At 41.6% G+C, this 21,610-nt stretch overlaps 1 protein-coding gene across 1 annotated transcript in view; it reads right to left on the minus strand.

The window, feature by feature from the left end:
- The window catches only part of apoba (apolipoprotein Ba), a 38,161-nt gene extending 16,835 nt beyond the window's left edge, over positions 1 to 21,326 (minus strand). Inside the window, exons 1-23 of the mRNA XM_070443406.1 lie at positions 21,197 to 21,326; positions 19,980 to 20,024; positions 17,860 to 17,972; positions 17,590 to 17,735; positions 17,211 to 17,355; positions 16,970 to 17,122; positions 16,310 to 16,434; positions 14,109 to 14,185; positions 13,331 to 13,787; positions 12,817 to 12,925; positions 12,536 to 12,688; positions 12,158 to 12,369; positions 11,616 to 11,820; positions 11,230 to 11,415; positions 10,925 to 11,125; positions 7,441 to 7,608; positions 7,083 to 7,288; positions 6,637 to 6,819; positions 6,396 to 6,526; positions 6,070 to 6,280; positions 5,804 to 5,976; positions 5,518 to 5,693; positions 4,139 to 4,236 (exon numbers count right to left, since the gene is read on the minus strand). Of these exons, the coding sequence (XP_070299507.1) occupies positions 4,139 to 4,236; positions 5,518 to 5,693; positions 5,804 to 5,976; positions 6,070 to 6,280; positions 6,396 to 6,526; positions 6,637 to 6,819; positions 7,083 to 7,288; positions 7,441 to 7,608; positions 10,925 to 11,125; positions 11,230 to 11,415; positions 11,616 to 11,820; positions 12,158 to 12,369; positions 12,536 to 12,688; positions 12,817 to 12,925; positions 13,331 to 13,787; positions 14,109 to 14,185; positions 16,310 to 16,434; positions 16,970 to 17,122; positions 17,211 to 17,355; positions 17,590 to 17,735; positions 17,860 to 17,972; positions 19,980 to 20,024; positions 21,197 to 21,251 (3,728 nt within the window). The 5' untranslated portion in view covers positions 21,252 to 21,326. The remainder of the gene's footprint in view (positions 1 to 4,138; positions 4,237 to 5,517; positions 5,694 to 5,803; positions 5,977 to 6,069; positions 6,281 to 6,395; positions 6,527 to 6,636; positions 6,820 to 7,082; positions 7,289 to 7,440; positions 7,609 to 10,924; positions 11,126 to 11,229; positions 11,416 to 11,615; positions 11,821 to 12,157; positions 12,370 to 12,535; positions 12,689 to 12,816; positions 12,926 to 13,330; positions 13,788 to 14,108; positions 14,186 to 16,309; positions 16,435 to 16,969; positions 17,123 to 17,210; positions 17,356 to 17,589; positions 17,736 to 17,859; positions 17,973 to 19,979; positions 20,025 to 21,196) is intronic.
- Between the last annotated feature and the right edge of the window lie 284 nt (positions 21,327 to 21,610).

Raw genomic sequence — 21,610 nt, forward strand, 5'->3', positions numbered from 1 at the left:
GAAATGCTTACTTACAGGCTCTACCCAGTAGTGCAAAAAAGGTGTTAGGTGAACAATAGGTAAGTAAAGAAATAAAACAACAGTAAAAAGACAGGCTATATACAGTAGCGAGGCTATAAAAGTAGCGAGGCTACATACAGATACCGGTTAGTCAGGCTGATTGAGGTAGTATGTACATGTAGATATGGTTAAAGTGAATGGAATGGATTGACATGGAAATACAGTGCCTTCGGAAAGTATTCAGACCCCAAATGTATAAAAAATTATAAACAGAAATACCTTATTTACATAAGTATTCAGATCCTTTGCTATGAGACTCAAAGTTGAGCTCAGGTGCATCCTGTTTCCATTGCACATCCTTGAGATGTTTCTACAACTTGTTTGGAGTCCACCTGTGGTAAATTCAATTGATTGGACATGATTTGGAAAGTCACACACCTGTCTATATAAGGTCCCACAGTTGACAGTGCATGTCAGAGCAAAAACCAAGCAATGAGGTCAAGGCACAGATCTGGGGGTGTGTAACAAAACATTTCTGCAACATTGAAGGTCCCCAAGAACACTGTGGCCTCCATCATTCTTAAATGGAAGAAGTTTGAAACCACCAAGACTCTTCCTAGAGCTGGCCACCAGGGAGGTGACCAAAAACCCGATGGTGACTCTAACAGAGCTCTAGAGTTCCTCTGTGAAGATGGGAGAACCATCCAGAAAGACAACCATCTGTGCTACACTGCACCAATCAGGTATTTATGGTAGAGTGGCCAGACAGAATCCACTCCTCAGTAAAAGGCCCATAACAGCCCGCTTGGAGGTTGCCAAAAGGCACCTAAAGACTCTCAGACCATGAGAAACAAGATTCTCTGGTCTGATGATGAAACCAAGATTTAACTCTTGAATGCCAAGCGTCACGTCTGGATGAAACCTGGCACCATCCCTACGGTGAACCATGGTGGTGGCAGCATCATGCTGTGGGGATGTTTTTCAGCGGCAGGGACTGGGAGGCTAGCAGTAATAAAGCCTCTCTTGAAAAAGTCAAACCTTGACCCAGGAAATATAAAAAACTATCAGCCTATATCGAATCTCCCATTCCTCTCAAAAATGTTTGAAAAGCTGTTGTGCAGTAACTCACTGCCTTCCTGAAGACAAACAATGCATATGAAACGCTTCAGTCTGGTTTTAGACCCCATCATAGCGCTGAGACTGCACTTGTGAAGGTGGTAAATTACCTTTTAATGGCATCAGACCGAGGCTCTGCATCTGTCCTCGTGCTCCTAGACCTTAGTGCTGCTTTTGATACCATCGATCACCACATTCTTTTGGAGAGATTGGAAACCCAAATTGGTCTACATGGACAAGTTCTGGCCTGGTTTAGATCTTATCTGTCAGAAAGATGTCAGTTTGTCTCTGTGGATGGTTTGTCCTCTGACAAATCAACTGTAAATTTCAGTGTTCCTCAAGGTTCCGTTTTAGGACCACTAATGTTTTCACTATATATTTTACCTCTTGGTGATGTCATTCGGAAACATAATGATAACTTTTACTGCTATATGGATGACACACAGCTGTACATTTCGAAGCCCCAAAATTGCCCTCCCTGGAAGCCTGTGTTTCAGACATAAGGAAGTGGATGGCTGCAAATGTTCTACTTTTAAACTCAGACAAAACAGAGATGCTTGTTCTAGGTCCCAAGAAACAAAGAGATCTTCTGTTGAATCTGACAATTAATCTTGATGGTTGTACAGTCGTCTCAAATAAAACTGTGAAGGACCTCGGCTTTACTCTGGACCCTGATCTCTCTTTTGACAAACATATCAAGACTATTTCAAGGACAGCTTTTTTCCATCTACGTAACATTGCAAAAATCTGAAACTTTCTGTCCAAAAATGATGCAGAAAAATTTATCCATGCTTTTGTCACTTCTAGGTTAGACTACTGCAATGCTCTACTTTCCGCCTACCCGGGTAAAGCACTAAATAAACTTCAGTTAGTGCTAAACACTAGAATCTTGACTAGAACCAAAAAATGTGATCATATTACTCCAGTGCTAGCCTCTCTACACTGGCTTCCTGTTAATAAAGGTAAGGGCTGATTTCAAGGTTTTACTGCTAACCTACAAAGCATTACATGGGATTGCTCCTACCTATCTTTCCGATTTGGTCCTGCCGTACATACCTACACGTACGCTACGGTCACAAGACGCAGGCCTCCTAATTGTCCCTAGAATTTCTAAGCAAACAGCTGGAGGCAGGGCTTTCTCCTATAGAGCTCAATTTTTATGGAATAGTCTGCCTACCCATGTGAGAGACACAGACTCGGTCTCAACCTTTAAGTCTTTATTGAAGACTCATCTCTTCAGTACGTCCTATGATTGAGTGTAGTCTGGCCCAGGAGTGTGAAGGTGAACGGAAAGGCACTGGAGCAACGAACCGCCCTTGCTGTCTCTGCCTGGCCAGTTCCCCTCTCTCCACTGGGATTCTCTGCTTCTAACCCCATTACAGGGGCTGAGTCACTGGCTTACTGGTGCTCTTCCATCAGGCCCTAGGAGGGGTGCGTCACTTGAGTGGGTTGAGTCACTGACGTGATCTTCCTGTCTGGGTTGGCGCCCCCCCTTGTGTTGTGCCGTGGCGGAGATCTTTGTGGGCCATACTCGGCCTTGTCTCAGGATGGTAATTTGGTTGTTGAAGATATCCCTCTAGTGGTGTGGGGGCTGTGCTTGGCAAAGTGGGTGGGGTTATATCGTGCCTGTTTGACCCTGTCCAGGGGTATCGTCGGATGGGGCCACAGTGTCTCCTGACCCCTCCTGTCTCAGCCTCCAGTATTTATGCTGCAGTAGTTTATGTGTCGGGGGGCTAGGGTCAGTCTGTTATATCTGGAGTATTTCTCCTGTCTTATCCGGTGTCCTGTGTGAATTTAAGTATGCTCTCTCTAATTCTCTCTTTTTTCTCTTTCTCTTTCTTTCTTTCTTTCTTTCTTTCTTTCTTTCTTTCTTTCTTTCTTTCTTTCTTTCTTTCTTTCTTTCTTTCTCTCGGAGGACCTGAGTCCTAGGACCATGCCTCAGGACTACCTGGCCTGATGACTCCTTGCTGTCCCCAGTCCACCTGGCCGTGCTGCTGCTTCAGTTTCAACTGTTCTGTCTGCGGCTATGGAACCCTGACCTGTTCACCGGATGTGCTACCTGTCCCAGACCTGCTGTTTCAACTCTCTAGAGACAGCAGGAGCGGTAGAGATACTCTGAATGATCAGCTACGAAAAGCCAACTGACATTTACTCCTGAGGTGCTGACCTATGTGCTGAATATTTGAACATCTTGGCCATGTTCTGTTATAATCTCCACCCAGCACAGCCAGAAGAGGACTGGCCACCCCTCATAGCCTGGTTCCTCTCTAGGTTTCTTCCTAGGTTCTGGCCTTTCTAGGGAGTTTTTCCTAGCCACCGTGCTTCTACACCTGCATTGCTTGCTGTTTGGGGTTTTAGGCTGGGTTTCTGTACAGCACTTTGTGACATCAGCTGATGTAAGAAGGGCTTTATAAATACATTTGATTTGATTTGGCTAGTCAGGATTGAGGCAAAGATGAATGGAGCAAAGTACAGAGAGATCCTTGATGAAAACCTGCTCCAGGGTGCTCAGGACCTCAGACTGAAGCGAAGGTTCACCTTCCAACAGGACAACGACCCTAAGCACACAGCCAAGACAGCACAGGAGTGGCTTCGGGACAAGTCTCTGAATGTCCTTGAGTGGCCCAGCCAGAGCACAGACTTGAACCCGATCGAACATCTCTGGAGAGATCTGAAAATAGCTATGCAGCAACGCTACCCATCCAACCTGACAGATCTTTGGGAGAAACTCCCAAAATACAGGTGTGCCAAGCTTGTAGCGTCATACCCAAGAAGACTCAATTCTGTAGTCGCTGACAAAGGTGCTTCAGCAAAGTACTGAGAAAAGGGTCTGAATACTTAAAACCTGTTTTTGCTTTGTCATTGTGTGGTATTGTGTGTAGATTGATGAGGGGGAAAAAACAATTTAATACATTTTAACCTGTAACATAACAAAATGTGTAAAAAGGGAAGGGGTCTGAATACTTTTCCGAATGCACTGTAATCCTAACCCCACTTAATATGTGAATTGTCAGATACTTACGATTGAAGGAACAGTTTCTCGGGCACGGTGGGCAGAGTGAGTTCTGCAAGGCGCCTCTTGTTTCTTCCAGCAACTTTGTCCAGCCAAATGTTGCATGCCTAAAATGAGATGTACTTTTTAGATTGAGAATTGTTGTAGAGAAATGTTATCAATGGAAACAAAAGTGTTGCAATTTGTTAACATTTTGTATTTATTTAACCTTTATTTAACTAGGCAAGTCAATTGGGAGTAGAACATTTGAAAAATGACAGCCGTTGCCAGTAATCAAAAGACACAGTCAGCTCAAAGTATTGGAACAGTGACAATATTTTGTTGTTTTGCTCTGTACTCCAGCACTTTGGATTTGATACAATGAGGTTAAAGTGCAGACTGTCAGCTTTAATTTGAGGGTATTTTAAATCATATCGGGTGAACCGTTTAGAAATTACAGCACTTTTTGTACATAGTCCCCCCATTTTAGGGGACCAAAAGTATTGGGACAAATGTACTTATATGTGTATTAAAGTAGTGAACATTTTAATATTTGTTCCCATATTCATAGCACACAATGATTACAGAAAGCGTGAGACTCTAGAAACTTGTTTGATCCATTTTCTATTTGTTTTGGTTGTGTTTCATATTATTTTGTGCCCAATAGAAATTAAGGGTAAATAATGTATTGTGTAATTTTGGAGTGACTTTTATTGTAAATAAGAATTGTATATATTTCTAAACACTTCTACATGAATGTTGATGCTACCATGATTACGAATAGTCCTGAATGAATCATGAATAATTATAAGTGAGAAAGTTACAGACACACAAATATCATACCCCCCCTCAAAAATAAAAGAAATGCTAACCTCCCCAGTTATTTTAATGGTGAGCATGTCTTGGGGTAATGGTGAGCATGTCTTGGGGTAATGGTGAGCATGTCTTGGGGTAATGGTTAGCATGTCTTGGGGTAATGGTGAGCATGTCTTGGGGTAATGGTTAGCATGTCTTGGGGTAATGGTTAGCATGTCTTGGTCGTTAATGCGTGGCATTCTTGGGAAATGGTGGCATGTCTTGGGGTAATGGTGAGCATGTCTTGGGGTAATGGTGAGCATGTCTTGGGGTAATGGTGAGCATGCCTTGGGGTAATGGTGAGCATGCCTTGGGGTAATGGTGAGCATGTCTTGGGGTAATGGTGATCATGTCTTGGGGTAATGGTGAGCATGTCTTGGGGTAATGGTGAGCATGTCTTGGGGTATGATATTTGTGCGTCTGTAACTTTCTCACTCATCATTATTCACAATTCATTCGGGACTAGCTGTAATCATGGTAGCATCCTTATTAATATAGAAGTGATTATTCCCATTACTTTGGAGCTCACTGTATTTTAAAAACATAACTCATACCTCAATGGCTTTGGTAACAATGTGCCGCACTTTCATATCAGTCTTAGCCACCTTCTGATCTAGTATGTCATCAATTAGCTTTTGTAGCTCCCTCTGGTAATCTTCTGTGTTTGGGATGAGTTTTGGGAACTCAGAGTTCAGGTCAGACTTCATCTCCATCTCAAACTTGTTGTCATCTGTATGGGAAAACCACATGTAAGACTTGAAGCATTTCTGTTTCTAGTTACATTTAGCTATTGCCTTTGTCAGGTCACACAGTACAGAGAAAAAGCTGTATGACACTTACCATATCTCACAATGACTGTTTGCACGGAGGAAGTCTCTGGAATATTGACTGCTGTCTCTAATTGCATGACTAGACCATCGGTGTTCTTCAGGGTTGCAGTAGCAGAGGCATCTGAACTCAGGCCCGGGATGGTCATCTGGACTTGCAGCATTCCATTTTCCATAGACTCAAGTCTAAGTTAATAAACATTCAAAGAAAGTTATGTTAGTTACAGTATTACCAACCTTGCCAAAAAGGTAAAAATATAATTCTGGGTTTTCTTTTACCTGGCACGACCAACTAGAGACAACTGTGGAATATTGTGGTTGGTCACATCTAAGGTGATGCCACGTATCTTCTTCCCTTTCACATTGCTGTCTGTGACTGCCAGCTTAATCCCTGCCTCAATGTCATAATCAGGGACATGGACTTCAGTGGTCAGAGTGTTCTTGTTCCGGTTGTACTTCAGTGTTGCGGTCGCCTCTGTGGGCTCAGAACCTAATATGAAGAGGACAGATGTGCCTCAATTCATTTTATGTACATTCTATTGGGGTAGCTATATAATTTGCCAGTCTTAATTTGTTATTAAAAAAAAAAAATTGGACACACATACCTGACGCCCTCAGGGTTAGCTTCAGAGAGTCCACTTTCTGGCGTCCCTCCTTACCCTCTCTGAGAGTTTCAGAAGTAATGGCAGCAGTGTATTCTGTTACCTCCTCTGTTGGTTGGATCTCCACAGCAAGCCTAATGAATTGATAGACATGTGTCTCTTAAAGATTATCCTTTGAATCAATAAAATGATGCAGTTGAAATCAAATGTATTTGGAAATCCTGGCGATGGACTCAACTCTCACCTGCTCTCCCCTGTAAGGGGGTAGTACGGAGCATCATCTGTTGAGCTTGCATTGGTGTAACGCAGTGTTGTGCAGATATTCATACCAGTAAACAGGGGCTGGCATTCAGTGGAGTCTGTCATACCCTCCCCTATCGACGGCACCATCTTAGTCTGGGTGGAGGACACTGACATCACCTTGTTGCTGGATTTTGAAGAGATGCAGGAAAATAATGACAAAATCTTTAATATTACCTTTTACATAGTAATGCTGATTCAAGTTGAGGCTGATTTATGTAAAGTTTTTCTATGTTAAAAGATGATGGCATTTGATACAACTGGATTCTTAAGTCTATACTGCGATTCACACTGACAACAGTATGTGAGTTACCCTTAACGTTCCACTTATATTTAAAAACAATTATTTTAAGTAGACGTATTTTAAGTAGAAGTTGGAGTAATTCCCACCTGACACTGAATAGCTGAGTGGTTCCCTTGGGTGCAGGGATGGAGAGTTTGATCTCATTTCTGCTAATGGTAACTTTGGCGTTCAGGGAACTCTCATGGTACATGTTGGTGTGCATCTCAATGCCAGCCACCACAAACTCAGGAATTTGGATGCCCATTTGCGTAATAAACTCCACACCGACAGATGGCATGAAAGACAGCTGCTGCTACAGGTAAGAAAGGCATAATTCACACTTAAAAATAACCTAGGATCCTAAATGAATCATATCATTTGTTCAAATAGGGTTGAAATACATTCAAAGTGTTCCATAACGCATATACATTTAATTGAATAGAAACAAAAGAGCAGGCAGCGTACCATGCCAGGGGAGAAGCTCAGACCTCCCTTGGCTCCAGGGGCAAAGACACCAGACAAGGAGAATTTCAGGGGTAAGCCAGATGCGGAGGGCAGAGAAAAGCTCTCATCCAGGAAGATATAGTGGGCATAAAGCTCGTTGTCAGTGCTCGACATTAGAGACTGCATGACCTGTGCAAAAATAAAGAGAATAAGGTTCATTGAAACAAAAGGAATTTGGGTCAGTGGAGGCTCCTCAAAAGAGGAAGGGGAGGAACATTCTCCTCAGTGAATTTCATAAAAATTAAAATAGTGAAACATTAAAAAAGTTATCCTTTTTAGATGAAACTATACTAAACATATTCACGTCACCATATAATTTATTAAAACACACTGTTTTGCAATGAAGGTCTACAGTAGCCTCAACAGCCTACTGTAGGGTAGTACCATGGTGTAGCCGGAGGACAGCTAGTTTTCGTCCTCCTCTAGGAGGCTCATGGTTCTAAGCCCCTTCCATAGACTTGCACAGTATTATGACAACTTACCGAGGATGTCCTCCAACCTATCAGGGCTCATGCAGCATGAATTGACATGTTGTCCACCCAATCAAAGGATCAGAGACTCAATCTACTACTGAAAGCATAAGCTACAGCTAACTAGCACTGCAGTGCATACAATGTGGTGAGTAGTTGACTCAAAGAGAAAGAAAGACAATAGTTGAACAGTTTTGAACAAATTAATTTCTTTAAAAATGAAGGAGAAGCGAGCGAGAGAGAGAGAGAGAGATATCTATATTTAGTTGTATTTTTTTCACTTGCATTTTTACTTAGCTAGCGAATGCATCTAGCTAGTTTAGCCTACTCAAACAGCCGGCTCAAACAGAGAGGGATGCTATGTTAGCTAGCTGGCTATGGCTATCCAACACTGGAACTCTTCCAAGTCAAGGTAAGATTTGGGATTTATTAATTCATTGCCATCGAGGCCTGCCGGTGTAAGTGCTAAACTGCTTGCTGACTGTACACTGTACTGCATGATTGTAGAGGGTTTACTAACGCGTTAGTTCTAGTAGGTATGTTGACTAGCTATGACATTAGCTAATATGGCGACAATGATGTAAGCTGTGTGTAGCGGTTAGCGGTTATGATATGAAGGTTTGGCTTGGAAAGGTTTTTTGCCTGGTCACAGACAGCTGATGTGTTGTGCACTGAAGTCCACAAGCGAAGGGAAAAGGTGAGAGGAGGGGAACGCGTAGATGCGAGAAGGAATTGTAAAATGAGCAAAATGATCATGCTGTTTCTATGTGGCTGCTATGAAAGTGAGTTGTGTTTGCGTGTGATCGAGAGTATATTCATTCTGTTGATTCTGTTGAAAAGGCAAAGGAATGAAACGGGGATAAACATACCTGAATTTATCCAATAGAAACTCTCGTTTGCAACTGTTGGACTAATGATTACACCCTAGATCATCTAGATGCAGGCAAGAGTGTTAAAGGCGGTATTGAATGTGTTAGTCTGTCACCTTGATTACTCTAATTTTGAACGCAGTTGTAAACTTTCATTCATAGGCTAAGTCGTAGTAACCTCATGATAGGTATAGGGAAAATTAGAGTATCATGTAGTAGCCTAAACCTATCGACGTTACATTGAGCTGGGTGAATGGAATATGAATGACAGTCATCCAATATGCTGTAATAGAAATAAGGTATGCTCATAACAAAAAAAATCGTCCTCCCTCATCTTAAACATCACCGACCGCCGCTGCTTTTGGTGTGGGTAAGTTCACTTGAACTCAATCAGTGTATGGAGATAATTGAAATCACGTCAATTCAACGTCTATTCCACGATGGTTCTACGTACACTGAATGAAAATACAAATGCAACATGCAACAATTTCTACGATTTTACTGAGTTACAGTTCATATATGGAAATCAGTCAATTTAAATTAATTCATTAGGCCCTAATGTATGGATTTCCCATGACTGAGAATACAGATATGCATCTGTTGGTCACAGATACCTTAAAAAAAAGCAGGGGCATGGATCAGAAAACCAGTCAGTATCTGGTGTGACCACCATCATGCAGCATGACACATCTCCTTTGAATAGAGTTGATCAGGCTGTTGATTGTGGCCGTGGAATGTTGTCCCACTCCTCTTCAATGTCTGTGCGAAGTTGCTGGATATTGGTGGGAACTGGAACACGTTGTCGTACACGTCCATTCAGAGCATCCCAAACATAAAACATGCTCAATAGGTGTCATGTCTGGTGAGTACATGGAAGAACTGGGACATTTTCAGCATCCAGGAATTGTGTACAGATCCTTGCGACATGGGGCTGTGCATTATCATGCTGAAACATTAGGTGATGGCGGCGGATGAATGGCACGACAATGGGCCTCAGGATCTCGTCATGGTATCTCTGTGCATTCAAATTGCCATTGATAAAATGGAATTGTGTTCATTGTCCGTAGCTTAATCCTGCACCACCACCACCATGAGGCACTCTGGTCACAACTTTGACATCAGCAAACCGCTTGCCCACACGACGCCATGCACGCTGTCTGCCATCTGCCTGGTACAGTTCAAACCCGGGATTCCAACGTGCCAGTGGCCATCGAAGGTGAGCATTTGCCCACTGAAGTCGGTTATGAGGCTGAACTACAGTCAGGTCAACACCCTCGTGAGGACGACGAGGACCCAGATGAGCTTCCCTGAAATGGTTTCTGAGAGTTTGTGCAGAAATTCTTCGGTTGTGCAAACCCACAGTTTTATCAGCTGTCCTGGTGGCTGGTATTAAACGATCCCACAGGTCAAGAAGCCCGATGTGGAGGTCCTGGGCTGGCGAGGTTACACGTGGTCTGCAGTTGTGAGGCCGGTTGGACGTACTGCCAAATTCTCTAAAACAACGTTGGAGGCGGCTTATGGTAGAGAAATGAACATTAAATTATCTGGCAACAGCTCTGGTGCACATTCCTGCAGTCAGCATGCCAATTGAACGCTCCCTCAAAACTATGGCATTATGTTGTGTGACTAAATGAAACATTTTAGAGTGGCTTTTTATTGTCCACAGCACAAGATCTGTGTAATGATTGCGCTGTTTAATCAGCTTCTTGATATGCCACACCTGTCAGGTGGATGGATTATCTTGGCAAAGGAGAAATGCTCACTAACAGGGATGTAAACAAATGTGTGCACAATATTTGAGAGAAAAAAGCTTTCTGTGCTTATGGAAAATTTATGCAATCCTTTATTTTAGCTCATGAATCATTGGATCAACACTTTACATGTTGCGTTTATATTTTTGTTCAGTGTACTTTCATTGAAATGATGTGGAAACAATGTTGATTCAACTGTCCGTGTCTAGTGGGTTAGCTCTGTTTGTAATTTCCTGTTATGTTGAGTTATCTAGTTCGCACTTAGTTCACATACCAAAAACAATAGCACAATTTTTCAATGGGATTGTATGTGCTTTTTCCTTCAGAATGACCTGTTCAGTCAACCATAATTTACCTTAAGAGGCATGATCTTGAAGAACACCTCAGAGTACATGGCTAGGCTCTGGGCCATGTGTTCCATCTCACTGGACTTGATGTATCCAACTTCATTTTCAAGAATCCTTAGGTATGCCATAGCCTCAGGGGAGTCTTGAGAGCGAAGTTCCCTGACAAGCTTTTGGAAGTTCTGTCCAATGTCTTTCATGAGGTCCTGTGTCTGTGCGAAGGTATGGAGGATGTAAGGTATGGAGGATTAAACATGTCCTTAAAAAGCCAAACCAAAAAACTATTCCTGGAACTTCAATACATAAAATCAAACACTTTTACCTGTCTTTTCCTTCTCTCACTCCTCAAGGGGGGGATCCAGTTCTCCAGCACCTGCTGGACCGAGTCTGGCATCTTGTGACCCGCCCAGTACATGGCCTTGGAGACCGAGTCAGGGAAGAAACCCTGCTCTCCAAAAAGGGCCTCAAGTCTCGGTTCAAATCCATTACCTTCAATACCAACCTTAAAAGAATAAGTGAGAATACGTTATAAAACTTAAAAAACACATAAAGGGGAGACAAGATATCAATGTAATCACACCAATGGAGATGCAATTATTCTTTGAAATAATATGCATTTAAATAAAATGTTTAATTTATTAGATAAATATACTTTTGTATCATATTTACCAAATAAGTTTCTAAAGTATTTTCAAACATTACCTCTAACATGTCACTGTTGTACCCAAAGGCTTTGAGGGTGGTCTCCAGCAGGACTTCCTTTGGCAGGGAGTCAGTGGAATCAAAGATCATGTTGCCCTTTATGGAGCCCATGGCAGTGTCCATTTTGTAGTTGCGGGACATTGTGGTGAAGGGGTTAGCAGGATGCTGATGGTCTTGCAATGCCTCCTCGATATACTGTCTTATTCTTGAGGAAAAGAGAAAGAGCGCTTTTCAGAACCCACAACTTGTTTGTGTTGCACAAGTGATTATGGGGATTGGGAAAATAAAGGGTATTATTTTGTTGCTGTGATTCTATTGAACACAATCATGCCCAGGATTTTGTAGCTGGACAGACAAATGAAAAATATAACTAAATGAAGATGATTTTCTTACACAGGTGTCAAAAACATATACAGTAGGAGATGCAGAAAACAACAACACCTTCTACCACTGTGATCACACATATTAAGTTAACCTTGTAAACTCCGTATATAAACGAATAGGGAGTGACTGAACATATCATACAGAAAACAGTCACTTACTGCTGCGTTTTGGGATCATCAGAGTGCCGGATGTTGTCAAGGTGGGAGGCCACAAAGCTCCTGACCTGTGGGTCCTGCTCGTCATTCAGCGTGGTGATCACCTTGCTAAGGAGCGCATCGTCAGGACTCTTCATAAGCATCAGATAAGCTGCCACACGTTTCTGGACGGGGTTCTCAGCATCCTGGTACACCCCCAAGAGACTTTCTCTGACCTGTCATTCACAGCACAAACCTTTTAGCTTACAGATTGTTATTGATTTGATTATGAACAGTGGGCTAAGTAATAAAAGTATATAACTATAAGAGAACTCAAAGAAGAACGTTGAGAATTTATTGAGTAGGTTTAGGTGGTGGGTATGGTGGTGGGCATTGAATCACCTCCTGGTCGATGTCCATGAGTCTGAAGGCCTGAATTGCTGCCTTCTGGACAGATAGAGAAGCCCCCTTCTGCACACAGTTCATGAGGGACTTCTTCAAGCCCAGACCGACATCACCGGTAGATTTCATTGCTTTACCCATAACACCTATAACCTGGAATATGGTTGTGAAAAAATTTATTTGCAAGGTGCAATACTGACTAGCTGTATCTGTATGTTAGGTATACAACAACACAATACTTAAAACAATACTTTTAATATTGCGTATAAGCGGTTGTATACCCTTAGTGTCAGGAAAGTCATATCCTCATTCCCTGAGCAGTCTCCCAACATGGTATACATGAACTCTTTCACATCTTTGACCTCAGCGGTGGGATGTCCTGGGTGGAACCTGCAGATGAGTGTTGGGAATATGTTAACACGAGTGCTGAATTGTGTTGTGATTAGGGTTGCAAAATTCTGGGCACTTTCAATAAATTCCATGGTTGTCTTGAAATCCCAGTTGGAGGAGTATAAGCATTATGCAGGAAATCCGTAATTCTCCAACCAGGATTTCGGGAAAACCAGAGAATTTATTGAAAGTTTTGCAACCCATTACCCTTGTGATGGTAATTATTGCCCTATGGTGGTTAACTTCAACAAAAAACATCTAAAAAGTTACAAAGCTGTTATGGTTACAGTCAAATAAACTTCAACCATATTTCCCCCTCCCAAAAAAAAGGCAATTGATGAGATATCGATGATTTCAGTTATTTTGAGGTAGAGTAAAAATAGTAAAGAGTGTAATTTCACTTACTTACTGACTGTGTTTGCCAGTGCGTACATAATGGCTTTGCTCTGCCTGTGTTGGGCCACACTGAGCATATCTCTGACCCGGTGGGAATCAGGGCTCGACTGGAGGCTAAGGGCGTACACAAAGGCGTCCCCCTCCACAGCGGTGCTGTCCATCGTCCTGATGACTTGGAGGATGGCACTGGTGCACTCTGGTGTTCCACACTGGGCCAGGGCCTGCCAGGTCAGCATACCACCCTCCACCAACATCTCTTCCACAGCCGGGCTCAGTGTCTCGTTCTTAAGGGCACGGATCTCGGAGACCAGTTTCTGGAAGAGACCTGGCCTCCTCTGGCCCTGGTCAGTGCCCGACAGACCGCTGAGGTCTCGCAGCGTGCTCAGCACAGCTTCTTTGGTCTGAGTAGGAGCCTTGTCTTCTGGGTACTCCATGCGAAGGGGTTGAATGCGGCTGGTTTCAACCTCTACGTCAACGTACAGGGAGAAAAGAACAGGTATGGAAAACCCTTCAAGAAGTTCCCTTCAACTCATGTTAACTGCTTAATAATTGACACTTTACTTGACATATAATGGCCAAACGACAAGGTTATGACCCAAGCCAAATGAGCTGAATTTAATGTAATAAACTGACATCAGCTTTCATGGTATCAGTATGTAATTGTTAACACAATGCTATGCAGCTCTTATAACAAAGGGATATTTTTAGTAAGAGCCATCACAGATCGCAACAAACACAACACTCACACTTTTCCTGATAGTACAGTACATGCCTTCATGTTCCTTACCAAAGACTCTGTTGTTGATCTTTGCTGAGTCTTTCAAGGTCAGGCTCTGTGTCACCACAGATGAGATTCCACTATTCCTGCAGATGGGTAAAAATTGGCTTTACTGAAATCAATTCAAATATTTTTGTAACACGCAAAATCTAGGGTTGAATATTTTACAGAGAAAATTGCAAGAAATGACCGGGATTCAGGTATTCCCGTTCAAATCGGAAGTGCCATTTAAAACATATAATATCAGCCATACTGACATGATTATACCACTGTAAATGGAGAAATATACACAGGAATTTAATGTTTTCTTGTTGAATTTGTTTGTTGCAATTTAATCAACTCAAAGTTCTCTCAAAGTCACCACACTATTTCGTTGATGTAGCCTAGTTGTTTTTTTAGTTTTTAAAAACTTTTTACCCCTTTTACTCCCCAATTTGTAATTACAGTCTAGTCCCATTGCTGCAACTCCCCTATGGAATCGGGAGAGGCGAAGGTCGAGAACCATGTGTCCATGAAACATGACCCTGCCAAACCGCACTGCTTCTTGACATACTGCTCACTTAACCTGGAAGCCAGCCGCACCAATGTGTTGGAGGAAACGCCGTACAACTAGCATTTGAAGTCAGCGTGCATGTGTCCGGCCCGCCACAAGGAAAGGAGTCGCTAGAGCGTGATGGGACAAGGACATCTCGGCCGGAGAGGTCGGTCGAGAGACACGAGGCACGAGAGGTCGCGTGTAGCCTGCACACTTAGTAAGCAATTATATTTACAGAAACCATGCAAGTAGCTGTCACACTAAAAATACATTTTTCTATATAGTGCCAAATAAGGGTTATTTGGCTTGTAAAGATAGCATATCCTTTTTGGTGCTATATTGAACCCTTTTTGAATCTTCTATAAAGAACCATGCTCATACAGTTCTAAATGTAACCGTGATGGTGCTATAGAGAACCTATTCCCTATAAATAACTATTAAAAAAGGTTATATATATCACCAAAAAGAGTTCCGCTGTTGTTACATCCATTTTTGCCGCTGTACAGAACCCTTTTCAATTGTTCTTTATCAAATCAAATGTTATTTGTCACATGCGCCGAATACAACAGGTGTAGACCTTACAGTGAAATGCTTACTTACAAGCCCTTAACCAACAATGCAGGTTTAAGAAAAATAAGTGTTAAGTGCGGTAGCAGAGAGAACAGTCTATGGCTGCGGTCCAAACACTTAAAATATACACCCTATCCCCCCAGCCCTCAAATTACATGGTTCAAGTATGGTTAAAATTCCATAGTTTTTATTGTTGTGTTAATTGACAAGTTGAATCAGGTGTGCTAGCTTTGGAATGGCTGGGGGTCCCTGAGGAGAGGTTTGAGAACCACTGATGTAGACATCAGTTCTCAATTGACGCAAGGCCATATATGAGTCTTTCACAAGACACCATCACTGGACATAATCACATTTAACATGTAATGGCATAGCACAACAGATTAGATAAACTGGAATGACACTCACTCACTGTTGCACAAAAAGAACTGTGAGCAAACCACCACTGTGAACCGCAAAGAACCATTGAAGGGCTCAAAGGGTTCTTTGAGTCATTATAGTTCCACACAGAACCCTCACCCTTTTCAAAGAACCCTTGAGGAACACTCTTTTCTTAGTGTGTAAGGGATGTTTTCTATTGGGGACTTCATTTTGAGTAAATATGGGTAAGCTGCTAGCATTGTGATGACTGGACTAATGTATGAATGAAGCCAGAGAGTTGATATGTTGCACGTACATAGTTTGTATTTCTGCATCTTGGCTAATATGCCCTTCTCATTCTCTGCATATTCTCTCACCAGTTGTGATATGTTGGTGGATTCTTGGGGAGGGTAGGCTATGGCCATCTTTTTTTAGTGCTGATCTGATGTAGAATGTAGGCCTACTTGATGTTTGCAATGGCATGGTAGAAGAACCCGTCACACGTAGCGCTTTGAATTAATGGCGACTTTGCGTAATAGGCCCACAGTAGGCTACAACAGCACACACACACACACACACACACACACACACACACACACACACTGAGTGTTGATTGATCATGCCATTATTTATCTCGGGAAACGAGAATGGGTTTGGGTGGGAAATCATGAGTGAGTGAGTGTGTCCCTAGCACACACACGCACATTTGCACATCGCACATACACATAAATGTTTGTCGGTGACTTACTCATGTGAGAAGGGCAGGAAGATGTGCTTTTCTGTGCACACAGCATTGGTCATATGCTTTCTCCTGTTGTCAAACTGATAGTTGCAGTCCTGAGTACTACTGATGAGCTTGGACAAAGGACCATTCTGAAGAAAGAGTGATAGCCATATGATGACATTTTTAAATATCCTGAAAATCTCACTTTTGAAGTTATAAGAAAATACACATATCTATCAAAATGGCTGTATGGTTTGTTCAGGACTTCCTTGAAATGTCAGATATTTTATAGACTATAATTGCTCTAACATAACATGACATCATATAATATCATATTATATGTCACTTTTAGCAGTCACTTTGAGAGCAAACATTTTTGTACAGGGGTACGATTTTAATTTGATCACCCTGTTGTTGCAGGAAATTTGTAGTGTATTCAAGGTTAAAAAGGCTTCTAAAGTTTGTAATTTTCACTTTTGTATCAACCCCTACAAAAATGTCCATTCATTATAATCCACACAATATTTCACATTTCCTATTGCTGTAGGATTATTTTTAGACTGTGTGAACCTGGTCAAATTAAGATCCTATATCTGTATGGGTGGATGCAGAGGGAATCGAACCCACAACATTTCCAACACAGTGAAGTTGTACAGGTTTAATGTTTTGGAAGTCAGGTCTCACCAGGCTTGGGAGGAGGGCCAGCGGGCTGCTGGGGAGCTTCATTCTGCGGAACTGATCACACTGAGACAGATCTCTGGTGAGGGTCACATCTGTATCAATGTCCTTCCTGGAGTTGACCGTGTAGTCAGTCTTGCACAGGCCATGCACAGTGTTCTAATGAGGAAAGGGGAGAAATATACATCAATATTTCCCTCACTTTCCCTCAGTGCAATAGTGCACTTCTAAGAAACACCTGACCTACCATAATGTTGTTGCTCTCCTCCATGACAGGGACGTTGAGTGCGGAGATGATGCCCCTCTTGATGTTCAGGATGTTGACAGGCTCATCTGGCTCTGGGTAGAGGCGTATCCCGACAACCGGCTCCCACGTGATTTTCAGAGGGTTCCTGAATACACACGGTACACCAGACAATAAGTCAACATTGTCAAATTCATTATAGTTGATCTGTTCTTTCACAGGACTAATAATAATAGACTAATAAATAGTGTTATTCATTTTACAAGTGAAAAATGATTGAAATGGTTAAAAAAAATTGGGAAAGTGATGGAAAACATTTTATGTTCAAATCATCTAAATTGACAATACATGTTTAATCTTTATGGTAAATGTTTCCACTGACTTCTCCATAGCAGACTGGAAGGCATCAGCTCCTGCGGCCTGTCTATACACAGGCTCTCCCTGAGGGTCGATGACCGACACCTCACTGAGAGCACAGTTCGCTGTGTGAAGAACGAAGCTGCATTCTTGTGGGACTTCGAGTTCAACCTAAATGAGGAGGATAATAACAAGAGAGGTCAAGCAAACAGAGAGAGGGAGTGTCAGTAAGATAAGAGCTCCCAGGAGAAACATGAAAAAGTGGAGCCACAAAAACAAACAGACATAGGCCTACCTGACATGTGACTTTGGGGCCATTCCTGAGTTTGGATGTACCAGTCACACCATTTTTGCTCTCTGTTGTGTATTGGTACACATATTTCTTAAAGGTCTTAAACCTTGCTGACACTGGAGATCACAAATAATGGGCAAATCAATTTTAATAATGTCACTGAATGTACAAGTATTATATCAAGTATTATATAATTTATATCAATACTTCTAATATACTAGCTACTAGCCACTGGCTACGTTTTAGATGTACAGTACCAGTCAAAAGTTTGGACTCACCTACACATTCCAGGGTTTTTCTTTATTTTACTATTTTCTACACTATAAAATAACAGTGAAGACATCAAAACTATAAAATGACACATATGTAATCATGTAGTAACCAAGAAAGTGTTAAACAAATCAAAATATATTTTATGTTTGAGATTCTTCAAAGTAGCCACCCTTTGCCTTGATGACAGCTTCACACACTCCTGTCATTCTCTCAACCGGCATCATGAGGTAGTCGCCTGGAATGCATTTCAATTAACAGGTGTGCCCTGTTAAAAGTTAATTTGTGGAATTTCTTTCCTTCTTAATCCATTTGAGCCAATCAGTTGTGTTATGATAAGGTAGGGGTGGTATACAGAAGATAGCCTTATTTGGTAAAAGACCAAGTCCATACTATGGAAAGAATAGCTCAAATGAGCAAAGAGAAATGACAGTCCATCATTACTTCAAGACATGAAGGTCAGTCAATGCGGAAAGTTTCAAGAACTTTGAAAGTTTCTTCAAGTGCAGTCCCAAAAACCATCAAGCGCATTGGCTCTCATGAGGACCGCCACAGGAAAGGAAGACCCAGAGTTACCTCTGCTGCAGAGGACAAGTTCATTAGATTACCAGCCTCAGAAATTGCAGCCCAAATAAATGCTTCACAGAGTTCAAGTAACAGACACTTCTCAACATCAACTGTTCAGAGGACACTTTGTGAATCAGGCCTTCATGGTCGAATTTCTGCAAAGAAACCACTACTAAAGGACACCAATAATAAGATAGACTTGCTTGGACCAAGAAACACGAGCAATGGACATTAGACCGGTGTAAATATGTCCTTTGGTTAGATGAGTCCAAATTTGAGATCTTTGGATCCAACCACCGTGTCTTTGTGAGACGTAGAGTAGGTGAACGGATGATCTCTGCATGTGTGGTTCCCACCGTGAAGCATGGAGGAGGTGTGATAATGTGGCGGTGCCTTGCTGGTGACACTGTCTGTGATTTATTTAGAATTCAAGGCACACTTAACCAGCATGGCTAGCACAGCATTCTGCAGTGATACGCCATCCCATCTGGTTTGTGCTTAGTGGGACTATCCTTTGTTTTTCAACAGGACAATGACCCAAAACACACGTCCAGGCTGTGTAAGGACTATTTGACCAAGGAGAGTGATGAAGTGCTGCATTAGATGACCTGGCCTCCACGAAAAACAGCCAACAAGTGCTCAGCAAATGTGGGAACTCCTTCAAGACTGTTGGAAAAGCATTCCTTGTGATGCTGGTTGAGAGAATGCCAAGGCTGTTCAAAGCTGTCATCAAGGCAAAGGGTGGCTTCTTTTAAGAATCTCAAATCTCAAATATATTTTGATTTGTTTAACACTTTTTTGGTTACTACATGATTCCATATGTGTTATTTCATAGTTGTGATGTCTTCACTATTATTCTACAATGTAGAAAATCGTTTTGGTTTTTTTAAAGCTTGAATGAGTAGGTGTGTCCAAACTTTTCACTGGTACTGTACTTCTACATAATGCAAAACAAAACATACTATTTTTAAATGAAGAATAAAAAAAACAAAAAGGGGTTTCCCTTAATTAAGTCAATATTTTTTACACAGCATCCTGGGTTCACAGTCGAAGTTCCACATCACCACTTGAACTCTGGACCTTTACTGAGTAAATGGAAATTCTCTTAGGGAATAACATCAATTGTACTAATCATGAACATCATGGCGCAAGAGTTCAGATCCAGCCATGTTATCTCTGTTATCTCCAGTTCCACTAAAACTCAAAACCCAGGACAGGCATCGATCTAAAAGCATTTATTTACTGAATGTAAGATTAACAGTTCAAGTAAATCCTTAGAGACTTACATGGGCATGATGACATCTGTTCATCAGCATTCTCACTGCCTTTCTCTAAAAAGCAAATAAAAGAGTCCTAATTTTTGTGAAAAATTTTACATTGGTGTAGCATTTATTTATACTGAACAAAATATAAATGCAACAAGTTACAGTTCATATAAGGAAATCAGTCAATTAAAATAAATTCATTAGGCACTAATCTACAGATTTCACATGACTGGGAATACAGATATGCATCTGAGTGACAACCATTTGCCTCATGTAGTGTGACACATCTCCTTCGCATAGAGTTGATTAGGCTGTTGATTGTGGCCTGTGGAATGTTGTCCCACTCCTCTTCGATGGCTATGCGAAGTTGCTGGATATTGGCGGATACTGGAACACGATGTCGAACAGGTCGATCCAGAGCATCCCCAACTTGCTCAATGGGTGACATGTCTGGTGAGTATGCAGGCCATGGAAAAACTGGAAAATGTTCAGCTTCCAGGAATTGTGTATAGATCTTGCAACACGGGGCCATGATGCCGGTTGGACGTACTGCCAAATTCTTTAAAACGACATTGGAGGAGGCTTATGGTAGAGACATTAACATTTAATTCTCTAGCAACAGCTCTGGTGGACATTCCTGCAGTCAGCATGCCAATTGCACGCTCCCTCAAAACTTGAGACATCTGTGTCATTGTGTTGTGTGACAATCCTGCACATTGTAGAGCAGCCTTTTATTGTCCCCATCACAAGGCGCACCTGCGTAATGATCATGCTGTTTAATAAGCTTTTTAATGTGCCACACCTGTCAGGTGGATGGATTATCTTGGCAAAGGAGAAATTCTCACTAACAGGCATGTAAACAAATTTGTGCACAAAATTTTAGAGAAATATGCGTTTTGTGCGTATGGACAATTTCTGGGATCTTTTATTTCAGCTCATGAAACATGGGACCAACACTTGACATGTTGTTTTTATATTTTTGTTCAGTATACTTTGCTACATTGAATATGCATAAATGTCAGACATGCAGTTGAGCATACATTTTTAGACATATATTTTTCAAACTATCCAAAATAATTGAATGTCATTAATTAAAGTTGATTGTAGTATAGAATATAATTATTTTCCTAATATATTACTAAATTATGTATCTTCCTATATTGACTAAATAAAATGAAAATGAAGAATGGTTTTCACTATCTTATGAAAATCAGAGAGTAATAAAATATAAAACTTACGAGCAAAGACATTGGTGCTCAGAAGAAGTAATAACCAGATCTTGGGGTCCCCCATGATGGGCGCTAAACAACAAAAAAAGCTCTGTCCCTTATGTTTGGTTGAGCTCTCTCTCAACCGTAACTGATTCACTAACCACAGGACCTAGATTTTTTATAATGTCTCCCCATATCTCTCCTAGTCCCTCCCAAAGACAGCCCAACTGAGAGCTATGGTAGATAAATCAATGGTGCAAATGTTGTGGCCAATCCAAAGGTCATCAACTTTGACTAGTTGAACAAAGGAGACAATTGTCACTATTCTAGAATATGTGAATTGCACATTTGTCAGTATTGATTCTCCCGTTTAGCAATTGTTTTGGATCAAAATATCATTGTCTCCTGTTTTGTTTCTCAGGGATCTACTGTAGCAACTTG

This window comes from Salvelinus sp. IW2-2015, linkage group LG4q.2, assembly GCF_002910315.2.
Source record: "Salvelinus sp. IW2-2015 linkage group LG4q.2, ASM291031v2, whole genome shotgun sequence".
Classification (NCBI taxonomy): domain Eukaryota; kingdom Metazoa; phylum Chordata; class Actinopteri; order Salmoniformes; family Salmonidae; genus Salvelinus; species Salvelinus sp. IW2-2015.